This window comes from Lissotriton helveticus, chromosome 1_1 (genome assembly GCF_964261635.1).
Source record: "Lissotriton helveticus chromosome 1_1, aLisHel1.1, whole genome shotgun sequence".
NCBI classification, from domain to species: Eukaryota; Metazoa; Chordata; class Amphibia; order Caudata; family Salamandridae; genus Lissotriton; species Lissotriton helveticus.
The window spans coordinates 606,121,539-606,136,086 of record NC_136057.1 but is presented as its reverse complement, the minus strand read 5'-3'; the positions used below and the strand labels follow the sequence as shown (position 1 = coordinate 606,136,086).

Here is a 14,548-nt window from a genome sequence, read left to right as displayed (position 1 = left end):
AACCTCTTGGTCGATAGATCTGAAATGGTTTATTAAGTCTTTGTGGGTTTCACGGTAGTTGTTCAATGTCGGCAAGTATTTTAGAAATTCTTCCTTCAAAGAAGGTTCACAAATATTCACAAACTTACTGGAAAGGATAATAGCTTTCTGAACAGTTTGAGTAGCCTGCAGCTCATCTGTTATTCCGAAGAGCTTCTTTGTATGGGGAGGTGCTTTACTAATACCTACCTACTCCTACAATTTCACCCCCCTAGCGCTGAAAAGACTCTCATAAGTACACTGGTAATGTCAAAAGTCGACTACTGTAATGGACTCTTATTAAACGCCCAGGAAAAAGTCCTAAAAAAACTACAACTATTTCAGAATTCAGCGGCCAGGATTCTGTCCGGCACTCCTAAGTTCAAGACGATTTCCAGAGTAGTGCGACAGCTTCACTGGCTGCCTATCAGAAGTCGAGCTAAATTTAAAGCACTGTGCATTACATACAAAGCAATCCACAACACAGGACCCGAGTTCCTAAAAAAAAACCTCTGCCCATACACTCCGAATAGACCCTTGCACTCCTCTTCGGCCCACCTCCTGAGTATTCCCCGGACAAAGAATACATCATGGGGTGATAGAAGATTCACAGTCGCCACCGCTAGACTGTGGAATACTCTCCCCCTCCATATTAAAATTAGTCCCACACTGCTAGCTTTCAGAAAACAGGTAAAAACCTGTCTTTTCAACCAGAAGTCATCAGTTCCAGCTCCGATCCCTTTTTTAACTCCACAGCGCCGAGACACCCCAGGGCATTTGCACGCTATATAAGTTGCTCCAATAAATAAAATAAATAATGCAGCCCGAGAAATATACTTGCTTGGCCACCCTAATGTGTTCCTTGTAAGACTTTGAGAAATTCGGGCAGTTCTCAAATCCTGAACACGTGATCTTGTAAATTTTCCCTTGAACTGAAGATTTCCATGATCTGCAGAAAACCAAGGGTTGTGTTTAAATTTGGAAGTGGTATGATTTCATCATGCACTTCATGTGGACAATTGTGTAGAGCATCCCAGGGCCCTCCCTGGATCAGTTGAGGTAATAGTTGGCTTGCGCTATCTAAATGTCTTCAGCAATGTGATTAGTAATGCTCTCAGAAGCACACTGCTTCTAGCATCCATCTTTCAGGGTATCTATGGGCACAGATGCTTTACTTGGGCAAGCAATGAAGAAGGAAAGACATTACATTCTAAAATACAGCTCTGCCTTTAGGCCTGAGAGCTGGTTGGTGATACATTTCAGTGTGTCAGTGGGAGTGAAAAACCTCAGCTACCAGCTGGACACAAAAATAACAGTTACATTACAGTTTCATATAGTCAGGTATATATTTTCTGTAATGAACTGTGACTTCATCATTTTTGAGGCTAAGCAAGGAGAAACATTTTAATTAATTTCGCACAATGTATCCAAAGCGAGTTCCTAAACTTGTTTCAGGTGCATTCCCTAGTAAAACACACTTCAATGTATTTTTGGGTTTAATCTCTCATCAGTTACCTCTAAGATGTATTTCATGTATATCTATAATGCTCCATTCCAGTCTACAGTCTAGAGAGCTTTGTAGAGTTTGAGGCAGTCGTATTCAGTCTCTTCCACCAGCCCCGTCGCCAGTCTTGGGGGTTGCGTCCCCGGTCGTATCACCTCCCAGACGATCTCTTGTACACTCCTGTCAGCTGTCCCGTGGAGATGACCGTCCATTGTGCACCAACTCTCCAGCCACTTCCATAAAGTTCCACAACCTCCCTTTGAACACCACTCGGAGCTTTCCGGATGTAACATCATGTACTTGACTTCATTGCTTCACAGTTCCCGCTTTATTGCTTCAAAACTCCAACGTTGGCGCTGCATCTGCAGTTTGAAATTTGGAAAGAATCGTACCACAGCATTTTCATAGTAAAGGCCACTGTGTGAGCGGGCAGCTTGCAAGTTAGCGTCCATATCACAATAGTTCAGGATCCTCGCTATCATTGTACGAGATGGCCGCTCCCGGTTTTGGTTTTAGGACAGACGTCCTGTGTGTGTGTTCTATTGTGAAAATGTTTGAGAGGCGTTTAGGGCGCAGATGATTAAGTATTCGGTCCTCCGCTCCTTCAGGGACCCCCACCACCCTGACGTTGTTCCTTCGAGCATGACCTTCTTGATGCTCCAATATCACTGCCATGAGAGCTTGCTGTTTCTTGAGGAGATGCACTTGCTCTTCCAGTCACTTCAATGTAGACTGTAACTAGTTTATGTTCGTTTCGGCTACAGAGACCTTTCAGAGATTTTGTTGAAATCCGCTCTCAATAAGTTCACATCAATAGTAACGGCATCAAGTTTTGGCTCGATAGTTCCTTTCAGATCAGTTATAGCCGCCATGATGGCACTTAGCGATGACTCTGCTGCCTCAGCTTGTTCCGCCTGTTGACTAGGCATGCCCGGCTCCGTCCTTGGCACTGAATATTTATCTATTTTATTAGCTTGAGCGGGCCCAGTTCCCATGGGCTTCATCGTAAGCCTCCACTGCCCGTGCTTGTATAGGTAGGCCACAACCTACCAACGTGGCAGGCCGTGAGTTCCGTCTTCTGTATTCACCTGGCCTCCCCCTCGTCGGCGCCACTAGTGGCCAGGAAAACTTCCCGCATTTCTCAATCTCCTCCAGCTACCTCTGTTGATTTTTGCCTGGGATTATGGCCGGGTCGGGATGACGCCCCTCAAGTCCTACTCTCAGACCACAGTATGAGAGACTCCCAATCTGACAATGAATTATGGCTCCAGTTCACAGCTCCTAGCGTCTTGGGCCTTCTCCCTGCCCCGTGACTCCATCACAGCATCCTGTCCCGCACTCTGTCCAAGTCCATGGGGGGGACTATAAGGCGGCAAGAACGATTCCGGCACTCGATGCCCTGAATCGAATCATGGCCTCATCACAGGCATGCGCCTCCTTCACCCCAGGGCGTCCATCCGCCTGCCCATAAGCAGTAGGCTGCAGGCTCCGTCTGCCAATGCAAGCCCAACTCACTGTCCTGTCGGGTTCACCTTTGCTCCTGTTCTGGGAGCGCTTCCTTCACTCCTTTGTCTTCCAGCCTCTGGCGAGGGAGTTAGTGGGGGGGGGGGGTGGCCCTCTGCTATCCCCACTGCGTCCCCACAAGTTACAGGCCCTCCCCGGGGATTCGACCTATAAAGCTGCAAATTTACTGCCACACCGCAGCTCCTACTTCAGAATCTCTGGGTGTTTTCCTAGCCCTGCTCTCCGAAGGGCTCCTGACTGCGGGGTCCCAGCCGAGACACCAATAAGCGTACCAGGAGGCAGAGCCCAGCTTTCCTCCGATTCCTGTCAGGAGCCTCCGCCAGCGATCTTGTCCAGCCTTGCAGCAGCACTGGTTGATTGCTGCCACCCGCCAGGCCCAGAGCCAGACTCGGCTCCACTATGTTGGTCAATGTTCCTGGCAGGCAGAGGGAGGTCACTTAAACAGCATTGTCTTGCCACCCTCTTGGGTCAGTCCACGTTGTGTGTAGCTAGCGGGAGCAGATCATTAAACGGATTTTATGGGGTTTTCAGCGTGTAAAGCTTGGAGCTCTTATAACGTGCAACTGTATTGGTCTGCGCCAAGCCACACACCCCCTGCCCACGCTAGGTTTCTTGGTGCTAATTGCTGAACTTGTAACTGTCGCAAATTGATAACCTGTTGAACAAACAACAAGGGTTTCTGGGACTCTCTGTTGAGAGATAAGGAGGATTGTTTTCAAAGGGCAAGCAGGAGTCCATTCCAACAGTTGGCAGTAGAGAAATCCCTATCCTCAACAGTTGTAGTGCTCTGGAAATCTGTAATTTAAAGCTTTGTATTGCTCATAATCCACAATTGCCATGTGATGATCTGTGTACATCTCCATGTCCGCTCTGATTTTACATCGCACTTCTGTTTCCTCTGAATACACAAGTAAATTTCAGTACCATCAGTAAAATAGTATTGCCATCCATCCGTTTTAGTGCTGTGCTACATTGCGATAGCATCCCCATAATTCATGACAAATAAAATCATGAGCATATCTAGACAGAGAGTCAAGAATGGAGACAAGTAGCCCACCATCACCTGCGAACCACCCTCTCCACTACCTTTAGGAAACAAGACATTGCTCTCAATTTCCTTTCTCGGTGCCCGTGCCGTATGATAGATGCGGGTGCAAAGGTAAAAAAGTTCTCAGGAGGCGCACTGACAGTGTGCCAACTAAAAAGTGGTGAATGGCAGCCCTCTAGAGGGGCTGAAGGGGGTCCTATGGACTCCTTAGACATCTGTTTGCGGGGGGGGGGTCACTCACTGCACTCGCTTTCAGGCGGATTCTCACTCCTCCTAAAAGTGTAGGTGGGTTGCCGACTGCACAGTGAAACGCAGAGCAGCTGCTTATTTATTTATTTATTTATAACATTTATAAAGCGCACTGTGACCAAACGGTGTCCTGGGGCTGAAGTGAAAGCTCCCCATGCCCCAGCCTGAAATGTTTATTGTGCGAAAAGCCAGGTTTTCACGCCTTTGCGAAAGGCTATCAGGTCAGTCATTTCTCTGAGATCCAAAGGCCCTGGCTGCCCCCAGGATGAAACTCCTGCCTCCCCATCGCGCCTTCCTCGGTCGCGGGGCTACGATTCAAAGCCGCTCTGTATTTCACTTAAATGTGCATGTGCTACCCCCAGGGCAGCACAAGTTTGCGGCTGCCCTGGGGGCAGTGCATTCAATTTAACACGGTGCACTCTCCTTGTTAGTGCCAAACACACCATGTGAAAGTAGTGCCGAGTGCTAACACGGAAAATGCACTGCATTGTATAATATGGCCCAGGTATTTTTTTGTTCTCCTCTTTGCTTGAAAGTGTCTCCGTCCATGTATCAATGGAAATGCATTGCATCAGCCTTTTACTTAACAAAGGTCCCACCCCAGGTTTTAAGAGGTGAATGCAGTGCTGAGCCCTTCGACTAAGGATGTGCCTGTAGGACATTTACATTTTGTCTCCAAAATCCTAGAAAAACGATTGGAAATCTTCTGCAGTGTTTACAACTCTGTATGTATAATATGTTTAGGACGTGTTGCAAACGTTGGCCTTTCATATTCATCTCTGCATACAAGAGCATATTCCTCCTGCACTGTGCTGCTGTTGAACATATGCTGCATACATTGGGTATCCTGCTCAGAATTTACACCCTTCTATCATATATTCTCTTTTCATCCCATCTTTTCACTTCCAGTAACGATGGCCTATGAACTAACATCAATACCCTGAACTCATAATTTTTCTTTAATTCCCCTGCATTGGTAAATGCATTAGGTTTTGACTATATGACTAATAATAAGCAGTGTTTTGTTGTAAGTTGTAGCTTGGTGAACGTCTGTTAAAGTGTTATGACTTGTTTATTTCGAAAGGAAATGCTTTTTTGCAAACTGTGTTCATGGAATCATAAACGTGTAATAATGCTGTTATAGTAAAAGAAAGTGCTGCTGCTCATTGCCGCGCGTTCCATGGATGGCAGCAAGAAGCTTAAATTAATAAATAAATTAATAAAAAGCCAAGAGCCGGGGGTAGGGACCACTTGAAAGTGCGGGCTGAATGGGTTGTCTCTAAAGTATAGTGCAAGCCTAACTGAACTCCCACCTAAGTTTTTCTTTTTTTTTAAAGAAATTATTTATTATAGTAAATGAATACAGTACAAACAGTGTACTATAAACAATTCCCTAGGGACAAGTCTACATCTCAGGCAAATCATACAGTAGTAATCCAATGACATAAAGGGACCAATGTAACCAATAAGTTGCAACAATATTCATTAGAACTCACTCCCAAGCATGAGAAAACTGCTGCATTTCGCTGTTAGAACTTGTACAAAACCTCTTCCTGTCTCTCTCCTACATGTTCACAATCACCCAATAAACTTGCAACAAGCATTTGCAATGCAATAGGTCTCGCATTTATGCGAGTTTGAGCTATTGACATTGCACATGACAATGCCTTTTATTTATGTTTTAAAATAAAATAAAAGGCATTGTCATTTGCAATGTCAAACTTGCGTAAATGTGAGACCTAATGCATTGCAAATGCTTGTTTAGAGTTGAGGTGCTGCCATTAATCTTATGTCACTGAATTCATAGGGGTTGTGTATGAATCAAGCATCATACAGAAATCACATGGGGAGCAAATGTGCCATACCCATTCAGCAGGAGAGTGGTGACGCTGTGCAATGTAGCTGGTAGTGCTTTCTGAGCACTGGTGAGATAGCACACTGTCATTTGCAGACAACACATTTTCTCTTGAAATGGCCACTACATTTGCATAGGCATGGAGTTTCACTGGTCAAAATATATAGCACAGCAAAACTAATGTGCATGGATATCAGGATCAGGCTAAAGTGAATATTTATATTTTTTGCATCACCAAGTATCTCAGTTTCTTTTTATCCTACTAAAATCTCTGTTTCCATCATACTTCAGAATTACAAAAACTAGCTCTATTTTTGTTTTCTTAATCACTGATATAATTAGAAATATGTGTACAGTTAATTTCCTGATATTTAAATGTTCCAACCTTTCCTTCCGTTTCCTGAACCCCAGCAGGATTGTCACCTAGATCACTTTTAGCAAACCCTGCAGCAAGTGTGACGAGAGAAAAACAAAGCTTACATGTGTTCCTTTACCTCCTGAACTCCAGCATGATTATTTCTGTGGGTGCTGCAGGACCCCTACTTAAGGTACCCAAATCAGTACATACAGCAGACTTCACGCCCTCACGTGCCCCCCTTACCTGTGATGTGCATCTCCTTCCGGCACCACTGGATGAAGCTGGAGACGTTGTCCCAGCGCCTGGAAGGTTCCCAGCTGGGCCACTCTGTTGACTCTCATGTGGGCTTGCGGTAGGTGCACCTTGCCTGCCAGGGCCGGGTACTCAGCGCTGAACTCGGTCGCCACCCGTGTGATGTTGGCATGCTGGCAGAGCACGGAACCCGTCTCCAGCACCTCCAGGAAGGTGTCCACTCTAATGTCCAGCTCATAGAGGTCCTTTAGCCACTCCGTCATGTACTGCTTGCTGGACTGAAGGGGCCCAATACTGCGCACCCAGGCTCCCTGCACTCCCGACATGGTGCCAGTAAATAGACAGATCACCTCTTACGTACTTATGCAGCAGGACAACATTCTGAAATACCCAGTGCCTGTGAACCCAGACTTATGTTTAACAGTCTTAGTGCACTTCTGGCTTAAATGAGTAACACACACACAATTCATCAACTGTAAGTTTGGGGATTTTTTTGGTGCTACAGTTTGCCTGTACCAAGGGATGCGCTGTGGTCCATGGACTGCAAAAAGACTCCCTTTAGAGCCACAAACCCCCGAGAGATGCCTTCATTGCCATTTGACAATGTTGGGAAGTTTTATTCCGCTCTGCACAAGCAGCTTCCAAAAACAAGCTGTCGCCACGCCATTGCGCGAATAAAAAAAGAAAATAGGAAACTGAAAGCGCGCCATTTGCGTGTCCCTGCCTGCAGTGGGGAAAAACTCATTACGACAGCTGTTTTGCAAACAATCCAGTCCGGGTGGGTGGGGCCTACAGGAGACAGGGCAGGAACAAAAAAGCATCACTTTCAATAGAAAATTAGATTCTAGCATAAAGTGTGACGCTCGCCAATGAAAAGCATGGGCGGAGCTTCCATACCACTTCAAAGTCTATTTGACAACAATAGATCTCGCGGAGCGTGCAGTGCATGCGCTGTGACGCCAGGCGAGACCTAAAAACGTGAGCCGTGTTCCGAGATTTCCTGGCAAAAAGAAATACAGCTGCGGTAAAATAACACACCCATCATCCCCACTACAAGATTTAAAGCTTAATCCCACGAGTTTAGAAATTTGCCAACAATTAAAGTGAGTGCCATTTCAAGGAGATAGTGAAAAAAACTGCAGATAGTGGTAGGTACATTAAATTAAAATAATCAAAAAACATGCACAAACCTCACAAAAGTCCATTGAAGTTTATTGGGAAATATTATTTAGGACAGAAAGATAAAATTGGCACATTTTAATATTAACATAACCGGGTTAAATAGACTTGCTAATATTTGTGTTTAATACTTTTATAGCATTCATCATACCTATATCACACACACACATTACACATTGATAATGAATAATACAAGTGTGTAGTGTAAATCCATGCATGTTGCATAATACAAAGCAGATTTCAGGGTGTAAGAATCGCACATTGTTTTTACTAGTAGGGATTATATGCTAAAATTATATAGCTGGGAGAAACACAAAGTCAGGATTTAAAACATTAACACAATAAGGTTCTAAAGCAATGTCTTGCAGTTTGATGCAGTTCCTGGATGTTGGTTCATAGCTCACTGTGCTTTATTAGATGGATTGCGATGTATGAATTACAAATCATTTAAAGAACTCTGTGGAAGAGGTGTGACGCAGCGGACAGGACGACTGACGCTGGACGCTGGGGATCACGGCTCGATCCTCGGCTCCACCGGCAGGGGTCTACCCAGCACCATCTGACTCTGGGCAATAGTTCGCTTAATCTTCCCAACGGCCCCCAGCGCCTTGACACCTTCGGGTAATTGTTCGCGCTTTACTAATGCTGGACATTTACATTTTACATTTACAAAAGCAGTGTCTCGCATACCTATCTACATAACATAATAATCTGTCATCTGCATGTTACACAATGTGCTTTCCAGGAGACACAATCATCCTCTATATTAAGGCAGAACTGTGACTAAACAAAACACAAATCTCTCCAGCAAACACTTTAGCCAACAGAGTTATCTAACCATTATTATTATTTCCTGAGATTTACTGGGCACACAAAGCTCTCCAACAGGTGTTTTAACCAGATATTTTAAACATGCAGCCTTTGCAACTAATTAAGCTAGAAAACGAATTAAGCTATAAGAAACTTAGTCATATTTCTCCTTTTTGCCTGTTTTTTTGTGATATTAAAAAATAAATGTATAAATTGACTCTCCGACTGCTTTTCATAACTCGGCCACTTGTGACTCCATCCCCTTTTTGTTGTCCAACATAATCCCCAATTTATGGGCTGTCAGAGTAAAGTTTGTCTAATTCCAGCACTTATGCCAGGTAGCTTTGGCTAGCTTTTTAGTAGTCAACATAGGGTTTCAAATGTAACTGAGACAGGTCCCAATGAACATATTATGATGGGCATACTGAATTTAATACACATCAACATTGAATTGCAATTGGTGAAGCATACTGGCCGAAGAACCGTGGGCGTCAAGGCAATTGAAACACCACAGAAATGTGTCAGTTATGGCTAGATTGAGTTACACTAAAAACCCCATACCGGAAATTCATTGCTGGAATGCAGACTGATTTTTTACAACAAAATTGTCATAAGTGTACAGCTGTTAACTGTCACTCACAACTTCCCGGTGCAGAGGCTGTTGGCGTAAGGTGTGTAAAAACACTACACCCAAAGAAGACACTGTCCGCAAAAGAGAACGTAGCACATTCAGAAGGCAAGTCACTGGCTCGGAAATCATAGATCTAGAGAGCAGACAAGTGCAGGCCTTGGCCCACCCAAACCCAGCTATAACTTTGTGGCCATCTTGTAAAGATACATGTAGGAGCAAAATAAGCTGATTATTTTGCACACGTTACCAATTAAAAACGGTACAGCTCATAATGCTCATATAACTATTACAAATATAACATGAGCCACGTTTTTGGAGAAAAAAAATATGTATAGTTAAGCAGTTTTATACTTTGAATGCATCCTCTATTTTTATTTGTGTTTAGATTTCCTATAAAGAAAGTAGATAGTGAAGGCCGTCTGCTGACCTATGTTGATGCAGCAATATTAAATTATTATTTTTTAAAACGGCTCATTGTGTAGACACATGTGGCTCTTCTATGTCTATCAAATGTTCCTTTATAAGCTGTGAGACAGAAAGGAAGCTGCCTGCCTGAAAGTACACATTAGGGTAATGTTATGTAACTGGAGAGGCCATGTTAGGATAAGGCAATATCTAGTTTAAATACAGTCGGCCAAATACATTTAAATTCTATTGAAACAGAGTCAAACGTGACGCTAGCGTGATCGCAGCGGACGCTCGCTCACAGCATGCTCGGTTTGGAGAAAATAGGCTATGTGGCATTGTCGGTTTAGTCTTAGACTTCATTTGTGTTGCATCCATACGTCAAGTGTGAGGCACACTTTGAGATGTTGCAAAATCAAACACTGAAATCATCAATCCCTGCCACTTGGACTGTGAGGGGATGGGTATTTGGGATGTCCGCTGGTCCATGGAGCAGGTGGACATGTACAAAGGCTGCCGCGGGCTTTGTTTACTCTTTGTAGTGGACGTGATCATTAGCTGATACATCATATTACAAGCGCTGTTCAGGGGTAACCAAATGAGCATGCTTGAAATGCGTGCAGTCACGGGGTGAAGTATATAAATTACAAAAAAAAGTTCCTCAAAAGTGGATGGAAACAGTACTTTAGCGCCAGGAAATTGAGCTATTTTAAAAATAATCAATAACCCCAGTTAATTACACAATGCTGAGTTCACATGCAGCTGCTTTACAAATAACCAAAACCCTAGTTATTTAGACAACACTAAGTCCATATGCAGCTATTTTAAAAAAATAACCAATAACCCTAACAATAGGGTTAACCTAATGACGTCTTTAATCCATTCATCTCATCTTCGATTTCTCCACTTGTAACATTAATTACACAGCTAATAGCTATTTAGTTCTGTTAAAGTTTAGCTGATTGTAATGCTTAAGAGTGCTACTATAGCCGACTGTATTTTCCAATTAGTTGGACATATAGTTACAAAGACTGCTTTCAAATTGTAAGAATATTTTAATTGGTTAACTTGCATGTACTTGATATATAATTAGTTCTTTACCCTGGTGGAATTGGGAGTGATTACTATAAAAGCATGCTAACAGTGAATACATTAGCAAACTTATTGGACCTCTGAGATAAAATAACTAAATTATTAGGTCAATCATATGAAGTAACCAGTATGTCTTTATCATTTAGTAGCAACCAATTTCTTAGAAATTAAAAACATAACATCAGAATTTAACATGTCACGAACTATGCAATGAATCTTATGGCTGTGAATGTAACTCTTCTTTTGGTGCCTTCAGGGTGATGTTGTGAGACTCTTCCATGCCGAACAAGAGAAATTTTTGACCTGTGATGACTATGAGAAGAAGCAGCATATTTTTCTCCGAACAACCCTGCGACAGTCAGCTACTTCTGCGACCAGCTCAAAGGCACTGTGGGAAATCGAGGTATTGTTATTAGTGATGCGCATAGTGTTAGAATTCAATCAAGCTGACGTTTTCGATACTGCACCTTCAAATTCTATTTTGATAAGATTTGAGCTGTCTGATCACTTTTACTGTAAACTTCAAATTGTTTCTTTGCCATTGCACTATAGGAAGGACCCTCACACACCTGCAATGAATTATTGTAGTGTTTCTATGGTCTCCGCCTCGAGTTATCTCTGAGGGAGCATAATAATGACAAACTGAGAAGCCTTGTTTTGGGAATGAAGACAGTGAAGGCCTATTAAGAGTTGAATGGTATTAGGTATTTGAAGAGTCGTTCAAGGTGGTGCTGATTTGACAGAGTGGCAATATTGATGAGCTTTTTGAGTAGTTTTACAATAATATGTATTACATGTTCACTCAAATCCAAGAGACTCCTCTAATCAATGTTCTGAAAGAAAATGGTTTATCTAAACAACCTTGTATAACAGATCACTTTTTAAAAAAGGGATCATATTTCTGAGGAGCATAGTTATAGAAAAAATTCGGCTGGTGATTGAATTGAGTGTTAGGCAATGAAGGAGGCATTCTTACATCGCTTTACCAGTAAAGTGTACTGTATGATAAACAGAGAAAATTATCATATTCAAAAATATCTTTCCTCGTTGAAGGTATTCGGTCACTCCCTACTTGAATCTTATCAATATTGGTGATGAAAGTGTAGAGGTTCTCTTAGTCATTTGCTCTACTTTTGTACTTTTGTATCAAGTGTCTACTTAGATACTGGACTATCTCTTTTGATGCTGTCTTTTGCTGTTCTGTTTGCATCCAATTGTAACTAATGTGTCTTTCCATGAACAAAACTGGATCTACCAGGCTGAGGTCCTGATTTAGGGACATGTATTATTGTGATGGAAGTCCGTGGTGAGTTTTATGTGTCAATCGGATCCTCTGTTTGAGAGAATATAATGTGGACTAAAGAAATATGACATTTGGTTAGCATTCATACATCTGTACATGTACTGGAGTTTGAAGCTTTGGATATCTATGCCTTCTTATTTTCCTATCTTATTGGCTTCTGTTTTTTCATGTTCCATCTCCTTGTAGTTCTTTTTGGGGGGGAAATGTAAATGTTCTGGTTTATTTAAAAAAGGGGCATGTAATGGCGACTGTGCATTTGAATGGTGATGTTATTTTGAGTAGTACAATTTTTTCATACTGAATAATGGAGGCACACCTCTTACCGGTGTTTTTATAATACTGATAGCAAGAAAGCCAACATTGCAAACCAAGCTTCTGCCAAGTTCTTGTGTACACTCTCTTTGAAGTCTGCTGCTTAAGTCTTAAGTCAATAGAGTGCTACAGCCACACACAACCTTGGAAACTTAGCTGAACTGAGGGGCGCGGGCTGCAAAATCTATTCAAGGCACGGCAGCCATGACAAGTCTGGGACCAGCTCTATGATCTGGCCCCATGTCATCAGACACATTCTTATTTATTCCGTTATTTTAAATTGTTTTCTGGCTACCACCACAGATACACATGTGGTGATCTAGTGCACTGAATTAGTTGTTAGGCTTGGTGCTGCCACTTTGATTGCTTTGGCTATCATGTCTAACACTCTTGTGGGTTATGACTGCATCTATAACAATCTAATCTTATTGTATCTGATAGTGACATTGTATTTTACCAAGCCTTTTACCAGTTTTTTGTGCAGTGTGTATATATATATATACATATATATATATATATATATAATTTATTTACTGCAATCACAGGTACCATGCAACAGAGCACTGTAAATGAATGAGAGCTGTTTCGACAGCAAGTTAGAAGGGATAGTAATGGAGTTTGGGAGTTGTTTCAGAAGAGTGGAGGATACCAGAGAGTGAGATGTTTTGGTGACTTTGGCCCTGATTTAGAATTGGGTAGTAATGGGCTAGCTTCTGATTTCTGGAAGCTGTAGTGAATCTAGAGGAGAATCAATCCCAGCGTTTCTTCAAATGTAGAAATAGTCTGGTGGCGTCAATTGCAACAATAGATTCTCCTAGAAAAACGTCTTTACTCATAGCATTTCGTAGTGTCCATTGTTTTATTTCTATTTTTGTATTGTTTGGCATTTTTCTTTCTCTTGCATCCCTTCGTTTTACATTACTATCAAGCGTTGACTTGCTGCTGCACTGCTCTGCAGCTGTTTCTAGTGATCTGTTACAGCATGAGTTTCCTCTAATTATGAGCATTTCGTGCAGAAATGGCTAGTGCTTGGTGTTATTACCCTTTACTGGGTGCTGTGGTTAAATCATTGCGCAACTGCCCTCCACTTCTGTCTCAAACTTTCATTTTACTTAAAGTAATTACATGTCTTTGACTCATCTTATGCTATTTTTTTAATCCGTGTTAAGTATAATATAAACATTGGAACCGAAATAGAGAAAAGAAGCAACTATACCAATGTATAAACTGTCCAACAAACAGCACCAGTTCATGAAATTGCTAAACGTGTATGACGTAAATCATAAAGTAATTACATGACTTGGAGTCATCTTGTGTTTGTTTTTTTTAATCTTTGTTAATCAAAATATTAACAATGACAGTGAAATAGACAAAAGAAACAAATATACCCATGTCTTATCCGTCCAACAAAGAGCACTAACTTCTGAAATTACTATACGTGTTTGATATAAATCTTAAATGTATATTGCTAATGATCTAACTTAGTAAAAGGAGTACAAGCACAAACTGGACTTAAAACAAGGAAGAAGGAGTAAACAATAATAAGAGTGCTTCAAATAACAATAACATAGCAATGCAAAGGTAACAGCAAAAACTTGAATAAATCTGGCCCTCACACTGCCTCCTTGGGTGGAATGATTCTTACTTACAATTCATCATACAATCATCAGAAACAGCATGTTCTCTTATTTATTTTTTACTTAAGGACTCTTTAAGTTATAAAAACTTACGGAGCTCCCTTCACACGACATAGAGTCCTACCAGCCGAACAGGGATCTCTGAACAGAGTGGTCAATCTTCAGCTAGAGTACTTGAAAACTCCTTAGCACTCGTTTTTGTATCTTACTACAACTTATACATATGTGTTTCCACCATACATTAGTCATGCAATCACTAAAAATTGAGATCCTTGTTATTCAGGGTTGTCTGCAGGTGTTGTTTTATTTCAGAAGACGTCACAGCCAACACGTGTTTCGTCGGTAGGGAATGTAACCCTCGAGTTTTTCAA

At 42.0% G+C, this 14,548-nt stretch overlaps 1 protein-coding gene across 3 annotated transcripts in view; it reads left to right on the top strand.

The window, feature by feature from the left end:
• ITPR2 (inositol 1,4,5-trisphosphate receptor type 2) overlaps nt 1-14,548 on the top strand; it is a 1,735,249-nt gene that overhangs the window by 510,538 nt on the left and 1,210,163 nt on the right. For all 3 annotated transcript variants that reach the window (XM_078674117.1, XM_078674116.1, XM_078674118.1), the window contains exon 8: nt 11,182-11,328. In XM_078674117.1, the coding sequence (XP_078530243.1) occupies nt 11,182-11,328 (147 nt within the window). The remainder of the gene's footprint in view (nt 1-11,181; nt 11,329-14,548) is intronic.